The sequence below is a fragment of the Cornus florida genome, unplaced genomic scaffold, assembly GCF_030987335.1.
Source record: "Cornus florida cultivar Cherokee Brave unplaced genomic scaffold, ASM3098733v1 CherokeeBrave_3.0.0_Hap2_Chr06, whole genome shotgun sequence".
Lineage (NCBI taxonomy): Eukaryota > Viridiplantae > Streptophyta > Magnoliopsida > Cornales > Cornaceae > Cornus > Cornus florida.
The window spans coordinates 106,008,316-106,019,947 of NW_026775576.1; the positions used below are offsets into that span (position 1 = coordinate 106,008,316).

General features: G+C 41.4%; 1 protein-coding gene across 1 annotated transcript; it reads left to right on the forward strand.

Annotated features, from left to right (window-relative positions):
* The first annotated feature begins 7,227 nt into the window (after positions 1 to 7,227).
* On the forward strand, positions 7,228 to 11,632 carry LOC132313691 (small ribosomal subunit protein eS28z/eS28y). Its single transcript, XM_059812587.1, has 2 exons — positions 7,228 to 7,531; positions 11,170 to 11,632. Exon 2 carries the CDS (start codon positions 11,171 to 11,173, stop codon positions 11,366 to 11,368), a length of 198 nt encoding a protein of 65 aa, XP_059668570.1. The 5' UTR covers positions 7,228 to 7,531; position 11,170; the 3' UTR covers positions 11,369 to 11,632.

Below are 11,632 nucleotides of genomic sequence, written 5' to 3' on the forward strand. Positions count from 1 at the left end.
GCTGCCACTTATCTTGCTTAAGTGCCTGGCGCTCGGCTAGAATGCCGCTTGCCACTTGGCTTTAAATTTTTAGCAAGTGTCTGGCGTTCGGCTTATAGTGCCAGCTGCCACTTATCTTGCTTAAGTGCCTGGCGCTCGGCTAGAATGCCACTTGCCACTTGGCTTTAAATTTTTAGCAAGCCGTTGGAAAAGAAAGTTATTTTTTTTTTTTTGTAAATTTCAGTAACTTGCTCATTCATACGTATTTGATTGACAACAAACAACATCCAATTAAAGCCGAAACTTAGCTTTTATTAGTAGTACCTCTTCAGAGACGTGGCGTTCCAGGGCTTGCTGACCAACCTTCCCGCCATGGTTTCCAACGTATATGCCCCCTTGCCTATGACTTCTGCAATTCTGTATGGGCCTTCCCAGGGTGGCATCATTTTTTTGACCATCCCCACCTTTCTTTTCAGAACCAGATCGCCAGGGGCAAAATTCCTGTGTTTTACTCTTTTGTTGTGACTATTCGCTAATACTTGCTGATACGATGCTAACCTTATAGCCGCTGCGTCCCTCCTTTCGTCTATCATATCGAGGTTCAATCTTAACATCTTGTCGTTCTGATCTCGACTCCATGCTAAGCTTCTGATAGTGGGGACCAAATGCTCAACCGGTATAACTGCCTCGGTACCATACGCCATTGCAAACGGGCTCTCCCCAGTCGGCCGCCTTGGGGTGGTTCTGTAAGCCCATAGAACGTTCGGGAGTTCATCCAACCACTTCCCTTTATGATCCTCCAGCTTCTTCTTAATGCAGGCGAAAATGGTTCTGTTTGTGATTTCTGCTTGTCCGTTGGCCTGAGGATGACTTACTGCAGCCAACTTCTGGTTGATTCCATACTCCTCCAGCAACTCTCTTACTTGCCTGCTGTTGAGGTTTGTGCCATTGTCCATGACTATTGATCTGGGAACGCCGAAACGGCAGATAATATTGTTCCAAATAAATCGTCTCACATGAGTCTGAGTCACGCTAGGATATGGTTCTGCTTCCACCCATTTAGTGAAATAATCCGTGGCCAGTAACACATACTTGTTCTGAGCTCTTGCAGTTGGCAGAGGACCGACCACATCCATCCCCCATTGCGCGAAAGGCCATGGCGAGGCCATTACGTGCAATTCCTCAGGTGGTTGGTGGATCAATGGTCCATATCGTTGGCATTTATCGCACCTTCGAGAGAACTCCTCCGCATCTCTTGACATGTTTGGCCAGAAATACCCTTGTGTCATTGCTTTATGTGCTAACGAACGCCCCCCAGAATGATTGCCACACACACCCTCATGAATAGCTCGCAATACCTGCTGCGACTCCGCGGGGGTGACACACTTCAAGTATGGGCCAGAGTAGGACCTTCTGTACAACTGGTTACGCACGATGGCGTACTTTGCAGCATTCTTTTTGAGTCTCCTAGCTTCATCCCTCTGCATAGGCAGAACACCATCTCGAATATAGGTAATGATGGGGTCAATCCAACTCGGTTCATATGGTATGACGTTGACTTGCCAAGGGTCAGAGTCCAAGGGTTCTTCGAGAATAGATGGCTGGGTCAGTATTCCTACTGGAATCACCCTCGCCAATGTTTCACCGGAACTCGAAGCACTACATGCTAACCGGTCCGCATCTGCATTCTGTTCCCTCGGTAACTGTATGAATTCAATCTTGGCAAAGTCCTTGGCTTTATGCAGAACGGCAGAACGATATGCCCCCATCGTGTCATCCTTGGTCGCGTACTCATCATTTACCTGCCGAACAATCAACTGCGAGTCACTATACACAGTCAAACTTTTGATCTGCAGCTCTCTGGCCAACTTTAATCCATTTAGCAACGCCTCATATTCCGCTTCATTATTGGTGGCTCGGAACTCAAGTCTGAGTGTTTGACTCAAGGAAGTACCCTCTGGGGTTTGTAGTTTGATCCCAATTCCAGCCCCCATCTGGTTGGAGGAGCCATCCACAAAAAGTTTCCAAGAGCCGCATCTAAGGTCTTCTTCCTTATCCTCGGCATCACATTCTAGCAGGAAATCGGTCACTGCTTGCCCCTTAACAGCTGTTCTCGGCTCATACGTTACGTCAAATGAACTCAACTCTATGGCCCACTTTGTCATTCTGCCCGAGAGCTCTGGCTTGTGCATAAGCGTTCTGATTGGAAAAGTTGTTAGAACAGCTATGGGGTGGGATTCGAAATAATGCCTCAACTTTCTTTTTGCATTTACAAGTGCAAGTACCACTCGTTCGGCCTTTGAGTATCTTTGTTCTGCCTCTGTCATAGTTTTGCTTACATAAAATACCGGGTATTGCACCCCCTCCTTGCAACGAATCAGAACGGCACTTGTCGCGACACCAGATACTCCAAGATATAGAAATAACTTTTCTTCCGGATCTGGGGCTGACAGGACTGGTGGATTCTGCATATATTCCTTCAAATGAGTCAATGCTTGTCGTTGCTCATCCCCCCAGACCTGCCTTCCATGGCTCCGAATCGTGTCAAAGAACGGCTTGCAATGATCAGACAATTTCGAAATAAATCGACTTAATGCAGCTATTCGTCCTGTGAGGGCTTGCACCTCTCTGATCGTCTTTGGCTCGGCATTCTTAATCAAAGCCTCTGCTTGAGCGGGGCTAACTTCGATGCCTCTGCGGTTGACCACGTGTCCCAGAAATTGTCCGGAACTCACACCGAATGAGCACTTGGTTGGATTGAGCCTCATCCCATATCGCTTCAGTACATCAAATACATCTTGCAGATGCTTCAGATGATCATCCTTCTTCCTACTCTTTACCACCATATCATCAATATAGGCTTCCACAATCTTTCCCATTTGATTCTTAAAAATTTTGCTAACAAGTCTTTGATAAGTTGCTCCCGCATTCTTTAGTCCGAAAGGCATAACTTTGTAGCAGTATGTTCCTCGCTCGGTGACAAAAGAAGTTTTTTCTTCATCTACGGGGTCCATAGGGATCTGATTATAACCTGAATAAGCGTCCAAAAAGGTTAAACGCTCATACCCGGTGGTGGCATCCACCATTTGATCAATCTTAGGCAGCGGGAAGCTGTCTATCGGACAGGCTTTGTTCAAATTGGTGAAATCAATGCATACTTGCCATTTCCCATTCTTCTTCTGCACGACAACGACGTTGGACAACCAATCAGGGTAGTGCACTTCTCTGATAAATCCCGCATCAAGCAGCCTATCGACTTCTTCCGCTATGATCTGATTACGTTCTGGAGCAAATCTTCGCTGCTTCTGTTTCACTGGTTTGAAATTGGGATTGACATTCAGGGAATGACAGGATACGGAGGGACTAATTCCAGGCATGTCTAGGTGACTCCATGCAAATACGTCGGCATTGTGGGACAAGAAATCCACTAGCTCTTGCTGCTCTTCTCTGGTCAGTCTTATACCTACTCTGGTAGTTCGTTCTGGCCTGGACTGATCGATCTGCACATCCAGAAGGGGCTCCTCGGTCAAGTCGACTGACTCCTCCACCCTGTTCTGCTCGGGCGGAGGTTCCTGTAATTGCTATCTGGGGCTTGCCGAACGGACGGGCGCCTTTCCTTTCCCAGCATGCTTTAGTGTGACGGAATAACACTCTTTGGCTGTAACCTGATCCCCCCGAATGTCTATCACTTTATCTCCATCGGGTCCGAGGCACCTCATGACGTGATGCAAAGTTGAGGGTACACCTTGGACTCTGTGAATCCATCATCTTCCCATCAGGAGATTATACGAGGGGTGAATTTCCACAACCACAAAAGTTTCCATAAGAGCTCGTTCTGCAGCTTGAACTTCCACTTCCACCATCCCGACGGGCTCCACCCTCTTCCCATCGAACCCTAACAAGGGATTTCCAGTGGGCTTGAGCCTCTCTGGTTTAATCTCGAGCCTGTCAAATGTGTCCCTCGGCATGACATTCGCACTGCTCCCAGGATCGATCAGAACTCTGCGCACCAAGCAGTCTGCCACTGTCAAACTGACTACCAACGGGTCTTCATGGGGCAGTTGAATACGCTGCAGGTCTGTCCAGTCGAACTTTATCTGCATCGACGGGCTCTGCTGGTGTAGAGTATTCACACTGCCGACCCTTTTCTTCATCTGCGCCTACCGCAGGCGCGCCCGGAGTAGCTCATCTGACTCTTCACTAGGCTCGGGTCGACCATGGATAGCATTGATTATACGAACTGGTTGTGAATTGTGGGAGCTTTGTTTATGACTCCTTTTTATTTGTTCCACCGGTCGATTCTGCTCTATTGCCGAACCTTGAACATAACTCGCGAACTCCCCTCTAGCTATCAACATCTCCACTTGCCTCCTCAGGTTCCTGCATTCGTTAGTCTGATGACCGAAGTCAGAATGGAAAGCACAATGTTTAGTTTAATCCCTCTGTTCGAGGGGTTGCCTAATTGGCAGTGGTGGATGAAACTTATCTTTGTTCTCCTGATACAGCCTCGCCAGAGTGACCTTCAGCGGAGTAATCAGCTCTTCCTCCCTGGACCTTTTTTCTGCCTTCCAAGAGGTCTGACGTTGCGGCTGAGCCTGCTTCTGCCTGATCTTTGCCTTGGACTTTTCCTCGGTCGACACGAGCGACGTTGTCCGAGCATTAGCTGCCTCCTCTTCTTCTAGGCGCACAAAGCCATCGGCTCTTTCATTGAGTTCATCCATAGTAGTCGGCGTGTTCACTACCAGACTGGTGTGAAACGGAGTTCCACGTGTCATAGCTAACTTGAAGGCTTGAACTGCTGTAGAAGGGTGGCATTCGATCACCATACTCTTAGTGAGATTAAACCTGGTAAGAAAAGCCTGGAGACGTTCATCCTTGTGCTGCCTCATCGTGAATAGGCTCGAGATGTCCTTCGGCGGGCGCTTGTTCCCATAGTACTGGCTTATGAACCGATCGCACAGGTTTCTGAAGCTACCAATGGAGCTCCTAGGCAAGTTTTTGAACCAGCTGAGCGCCGGTCCGGCTAGGTTTGTAGGGAAACATTTGCACATTAAAGAGTCGTTTTCCGTATTTAGGGCCATTTTCAACTGGATATGGTACACATGATCGATCGGATCGGTTGTTCCGTCAAACAGAATAAAGACTGGCATAGCAAACTTCCTTGGATGTGGGGCATTCAGGATCTCGTCGGTGAATGGTGAATCAACCGTCCGAGCTGCGGATCGGAGAGCTTCATTCTCTCTCTGGAGTCCAGCGGTAGCTCTGTGAGTTACGGTTCTGCCCTCCGAACCGCGATGAGTGATAGTAGCCATGGAGGGCCGGTAAGACGGATCGAACGACCGTTCCTCTACGACCTCTCTTTGCCAAGGCGGCGCTACTCGACGGCGATCAACCTCTATCACTTCCTCTCGGTCGAACCTTTCCCGATGCGGATCGAAGGTTATGGCTTCATTCCGTCTAATCTGCTCATGTCGCGGATCAACGTGAGTCGATCCTTCGTGATCCTCAATTCGACGAACATTTGGCGGCAAATTGTCCATCATCCTTTCATCACGATGGTGAGCTGACTGATTGTTCTCGTCGTGCTCGCCTTGACGCGCGATATTAGATTGAACACCTCCTTCACCGACCGGAAGTGGATGCGAAACCGCAGGTATTTGCCGATGTTGCATTCCAGCTTTCAATTCTGCATTCTCTTTTTTGAGAGCTTCAATCAAGTTCATCAACTCCTCAAGCTTTGTTTGCTGGACAGCCTCCATCGGATTGGAGCTTTCACCTATCATTATTCCTGAACGGAGTAAAGGCATTAATCTCAAGTTCGCGAGTAGATCCGAGCTTCGTGAGTGGGAATTTTTCAGATCTGGCTTCGAATTCTCCGAATTATGCTCACTGTTTACGAGATCTGAATTGTCTGAACTCTAAATCCGTCAGATCCTGCCACAATCGAACAACTCGTTGTTGTGTAGATCTGAAGCCACTTCTGCCAAAGCTTCAAGAATTGTAATTCCTCCAGAGTAGGTCACAATCGCTCAGATCTGGATCCAAATCCCAAAGATCGAATCTCGATCAACCGAATTGGTCTGAATCCACTCGATATTCCTCATTGATCATCCAAACCTCCATACGATTCCCACAGACGGCGCCAATTGAAGATGCAAGAAATTCATTCCCTCTTTCTCTCTCTAGAATTCTTACACTTCAACCCAAAAAGATTTTTTTATCTTTGTTATTCCTTCCCTTATTTATAGATATTTACAAGATATTTACAAGATATTTACTGATTGTTGGATCTGGGCCTGTTCCTCCATAAGTCCTGGTCGCCTTTGATGGGCTTATTTGCGTTCGGCCCATATGGCAGTGTCTTTTTATGGGCCGACCCAGCTGTACGGACCGGATGTCGCGCTTGCAAGTCAGATCCGGCCCATGTCGTTCTGGGCCTCCTCAATATTAATTTTTAAATAATTAATTTCTTAAAAGTTTGTTCATTATTCATATATGTCTGTTGAATTCAGTTGAATAGTGTAAAATTAAAGCTTGTGAATCCGCATATTAAAATTAAAATGGGAAAAAAATTAATTAAAATTTTAAACTTAAAACACAATTATGAAATTTTTAATTTTTAATTTATAACCAAAAGCATAAAAATTTATTAAAAAAGAAGAAAAGATGATACAATCAACCTAGAAAGCATGAACACTTCTACGAAGAAGCCGTACCCATGTTGAACAGCGACACTCCACGGACACTCCTCAAATACGTGTCCGATACTTTATATACATGTTCATAAAGAAAATTTAATTTTATTATTTTTGATACTTCGCCGACACTTTTCAGATACTTTGTCAACACTTTGCCGACACTTCTTGAACATTTCTAACACAAGTCTTTACAATGATATTGAAAATAATATGAATACTATTATGACAAAGTAGTAAAATAATAATGTATATATATATATATATATATATATATATATATATGATATAAAAATCATTACAATAATGACATAATTTTATTTTCTAATTCATTTCTCATTACAATAATGACATAAAAATTTATATTTATATATAATATTCACGCCATAGTTGTGTCTTACTTTTCCAAAATTTGACGTGTACATATCCGTATTCTATTGTGTCCGTGTCTCGTATCTAGGTTATACGGCAATCAACGAAGAAGAAAAAAACAAAAAAAAAAAAAAAAAAAACCCAACAACCAGTTTGGCTAAACATTCGGAACAAGATCGGACTCTTTACACCGAAGAGCCCATCTGATCAATTCATGAGCAACTTGATTTTCCAACCTGGGACATCAACATAGTTTCACATTAACCGAAGCCTAGCTACTCGGCTGAAGAGTTGGGCCTAGGTTGCTATATTTTCAAACCCTAACAAGCCCCCGCGTTTTCTGCACAATTCATGCGTGGGTAAAATAGTCATTGAAACAAATTCTGCTTCATAAATATTCGTATTAGGGTTCCTCTGATTTTGTGCACGCACTTAAGCGATCTCTACTCTTAGTGGCCTCCACTTCTCTCTTCGCTCTAACCAAGGTTCGTTCTGATTCTCATCTCGACAGCTCTTTATTGTTCTTGCTGTATATATAAACACTGATCTCTGTAATTTCTGTCTTTCATTTCATGGATTTTTTTCTCTCTAATGCTAGGGTAATGTTTATCTATTTCTTTTGTTTGGTTCCTGGAAAATCATGAAAAAACGTAAGAAAATCCTTCTTAACTGTTGAAAAATACAGTCACTGTTATTCTTGTTACGGTGCTATGCACATATTAGCGATTTTTTAAAAGTGAAGTATATACTATTGTACTTTGAATTTTAAAATGTATACAAACCAATTTGTATATATATATATATACACATATATATTCCAGATATAATAAAAGGTAGACGGAAGGTATATAACTAATTGTTCATTATCAATTGTATATAAAAAGCATTTACGTAGTAGTATCAATTAGATTGTTAATTTCAAATTGAACTTAATTAGGGAGAAAAATATCATCTCGGGTTGGCTTCTGATTGTTTCACGTGGTCTAGTTTACTGATAAAATTGAGAAGTCTAATTTTATTTCATATAGCTTTATTGAAGTGTGGTCTCTGCATGTTCGTATTGGTCTAGATGTATTGGTCTATATGTGAAGGCATGTTTTCACATACTCGGCACGTATATGTGTGCATACATTGGTATTTATTGGTATTTAGGTATCTTTCTTTCCAGCTTTATTGAATTCAAGACTTATATACACATTCACATGGATCAATACGTGAATAAATGTATGCAAGCACACTAATGTGTGTGTGTATATGTCTGTGTTTGTATGTTCTGTATTTCATGTCGTGTATGCTTGGTCTATCTCCCCTCTTTCCATGTCAGCACCTTGGTAATGCACTTGATATGGATCTGCGCGCGCGCGCTTTTATAGTATGTGTTCAATTTGAGTAAACTTTGTTGTTCTCTGTTAGAAAATGGAATGGTTCAACTCTTTTGCTAGAGTATTTTACCCGTTCTTTCATTAGTCTGGTTATTGCTTTTCTTTGGTTTGTTATAAACATATCAATTGAATTTAAAGTTGTTTGTCAATAAACCTGTATGTTAGTCCTTGCTTTGAATGTTTTGTTATACAATGTTATAGCTTACAAATTTTTTATGATATTTCACTTCGATTCATAATTAACGTTTCTACAGCAATGCAATTCTGTCAGTCTGTTGTTAATTATAAGTTTAACCTCAATTTATATTTTCCTTCCCACACTGCTTCTGTAAATTGTTTTAGCATGTGTTCTATGCGGTTTTGCTTCTCACAACCATGTTTAGAGTCTTTTGCTAAAATTATTTTCACGCCCTTCTTGCTACACCCAAAAAAGAAAGAAAAAGAAGAAAAGACGTGTGAAGTATTTTAAGGTAATGATGGACAACCATTCGTCGATGATGTATTGACCCGATGGGTAGGAGTTCAAACACAGACATTACTTATCCAAAAAAAAGGAAGACATTATCTTTACAGTTGCAAAGCTGCATGTTTGATAAACCATAAAGAGAAATTACTCAGATTAGTCATTGCAATGGATGCATGAATTATAGTTGCAGAGATGAATCTTGAATTTTCATTGGAGATTCATCCCTGAATCTCGCCATTCAAAATGTAATTCCTGATAATTTCTTATGTTCTGAATCTGCATAATTGAAAAATCATATTGCTTTCTTAAAGGGCCTTCCAATTATCTTATAAATCAATGAGGATGCTGACCATATCGTAAGCATCACTCTCTCTCTAGATGAAGAGTGTTTCTCTCTCTCTCCTCTTTCTGTTCTGACCATATCAGAGACTTGTGTAATAGTAGAAAAATGAATTATTTAGCAAGTCAAAATAGAATTTAATTGATACTAAATGTAGAAGTCTTAATTTGTCCTTGTAAGTTAGAACAAAAGTTAATCAGCTAGAAGCATGGAATTAATGTGTCATCAAGCTTGTTGGTTTTGTTTTTCTCTATATTTAGTATGATTTGGCCCTAGTTTTAGAGTGACTATTACCGTCAAATGTGTTTTATATGCTAGATACTGGCATTTTATTTGTAAATAGTTTTTTTTTTTTTTTTTCCTAATGAGAAGCCTTTGTCTTAGATTATGTACCAGTGTATTTGTAGCTCTTAATCTTGAAATGTTATAGCCTTGTCGCAGTTGGGATATTGTCGTGTAATGTACTCTACTCGTGAAACTTTTGTTACTTTCTTTGCTTTAGTGATCGGTTTTTCTTTAATTGTAGCGTTCTGTTTTTCCATCTTGTTTGAAAATACTTCGCCTGATTTACCGCAACACAAGTTGTCCATTGGAAGAGATGAAATTCTGATTATTTTGTTTTGAGCAACAATTTTAATTTCAAAGTACTCAGTTACACCTGTATTCAATGTAGTGGTGAGAAAAGTTATCCAAACATGCCAACCTGCCCAAGCCCGCCCACTAATAATGAGTTATTGGGCGAGTGATTTAATTAAACAGGTCAGATAATAATATAAAAAAAGTATAATTAGTGGGTTCATAGCGTGTACCCATTTCTAACCCGTCCAAACAGAAACATCAAAAAACTTACTCCTACGTTCTCTCCCTACACAGTCTCTCTTCAACTGATACTAAGTACTAACCTATCCACATCCCATTTTCTCTCTTTACCCTCCCTCTTTACTTTTTCTCTCTACACTCTCTAATTACTAACCCATCCATACCTCTCTCTACTTTCTTTCTCTACCCTATCGCTCTCTCTACTAACCCAGTATGGAGTGACAGTTACAAGCTATTGTTTTCTTAGCCTTAACCTTTCGTCTCTTCTCACCCATTTGTTCACATTTTATGCTTCACTGGTGCCACAGTTACTTTCTCACCGAACAATGTTGCTGCAAAAATCCTAGGATTATAGTGAAAAGGAAACTGACAGTTGCAATTTTTTAATCACGAAATGTTATTAAAAATTCACATGCAAAACAAGTTGTTTCAGAATATAGATCAAAATTCTCCAATTATCCAAAATGATCATACAAAAATAGAAATGCATATATCCTTGATTCTTACACAATGTGCAAAATTAGATAAACATACAATTAGCCAAGTTAGCCTGAAAGGAACAATTTGTGAAATTAGTATTTAAGTACATTGAGAACATGCTGTGTAATGTAGGACAATTTACACGGGTTAAGTTCAATTTTTTGATGTATTTTATTTTTACTTTTTTTACTTTTTGCTTTTTTGGCTATTGGTTTTATTCTGTAACAGGTTTGGGCAATGTCAAGCAGTGCATTTCCCCATTAAAAAAAAAAATCATTTTCCGGCTATGTCTGGGTATAGTATATATAATGGGTATATGCCGTATATGTATGTTGTGATGAACTAGTGTGTGCATGCGTTGTATATGCATATATGTGTATATAATGGCCCTAACAATCTCGTCATATGTTTAAAAAGATTTTAAATTGTTATTTAATTTGTAGGATGAAATTTCTATTTACAAGCTCTTGCTGATTTAACACCCTTTGTTTGAGGGCAAAAGCTCTGAACCCCAACCCCCCACCACAACCACACGTGCAAAAGGAGGGGGTTGTGTGCAGGTTGACCTGCCCATTTAACACACACGTGTGTGGGGGTGCGCCTTGATTACCATCTTAATTGTCTCTACTTTTGCAGAATGGATACCCAGATCAAGCATGCTATAGTAGTTAAAGTTATGGGTCGCACTGGATCAAGAGGGCAGGTGACTCAGGTGAGAGTCAGGTTTACTGATGATCTCAACCGTTATATCATGAGGAATGTGAAGGGCCCCGTCAGGGAGGGCGATGTCCTCACCCTTCTCGAGTCTGAGAGGGAGGCCAGAAGGTTGCGCTGATGGCATTTCATAGATCTTACTGCCTCTCCTTTAGGTTTTCATAAGACAGTTCTGGTGTGTGTCCTATCGTCTTTTATGATTTTTGAATATTTTCTTAGGATTTCTTTTTAGAAATGGGCATTTACCTACTGGTTGCATTTTGTTTTGGTTTGTTTTGTTTTGTTTGAGAAAGATGTTATTTTTATGACTTTGAGTGCTTCAAATTTGAGAAATGTTTTGCTTGCTGCAAATTTTGGAAGATATGCTTTGAGATTCTTAGTGAGA

Bases quoted from the DNA above. Each gene is read 5' to 3' on its own strand.
- LOC132313691 (XM_059812587.1), top strand. From the start codon at position 11,171: ATGGATACCCAGATCAAGCATGCTATAGTAGTTAAAGTTATGGGTCGC.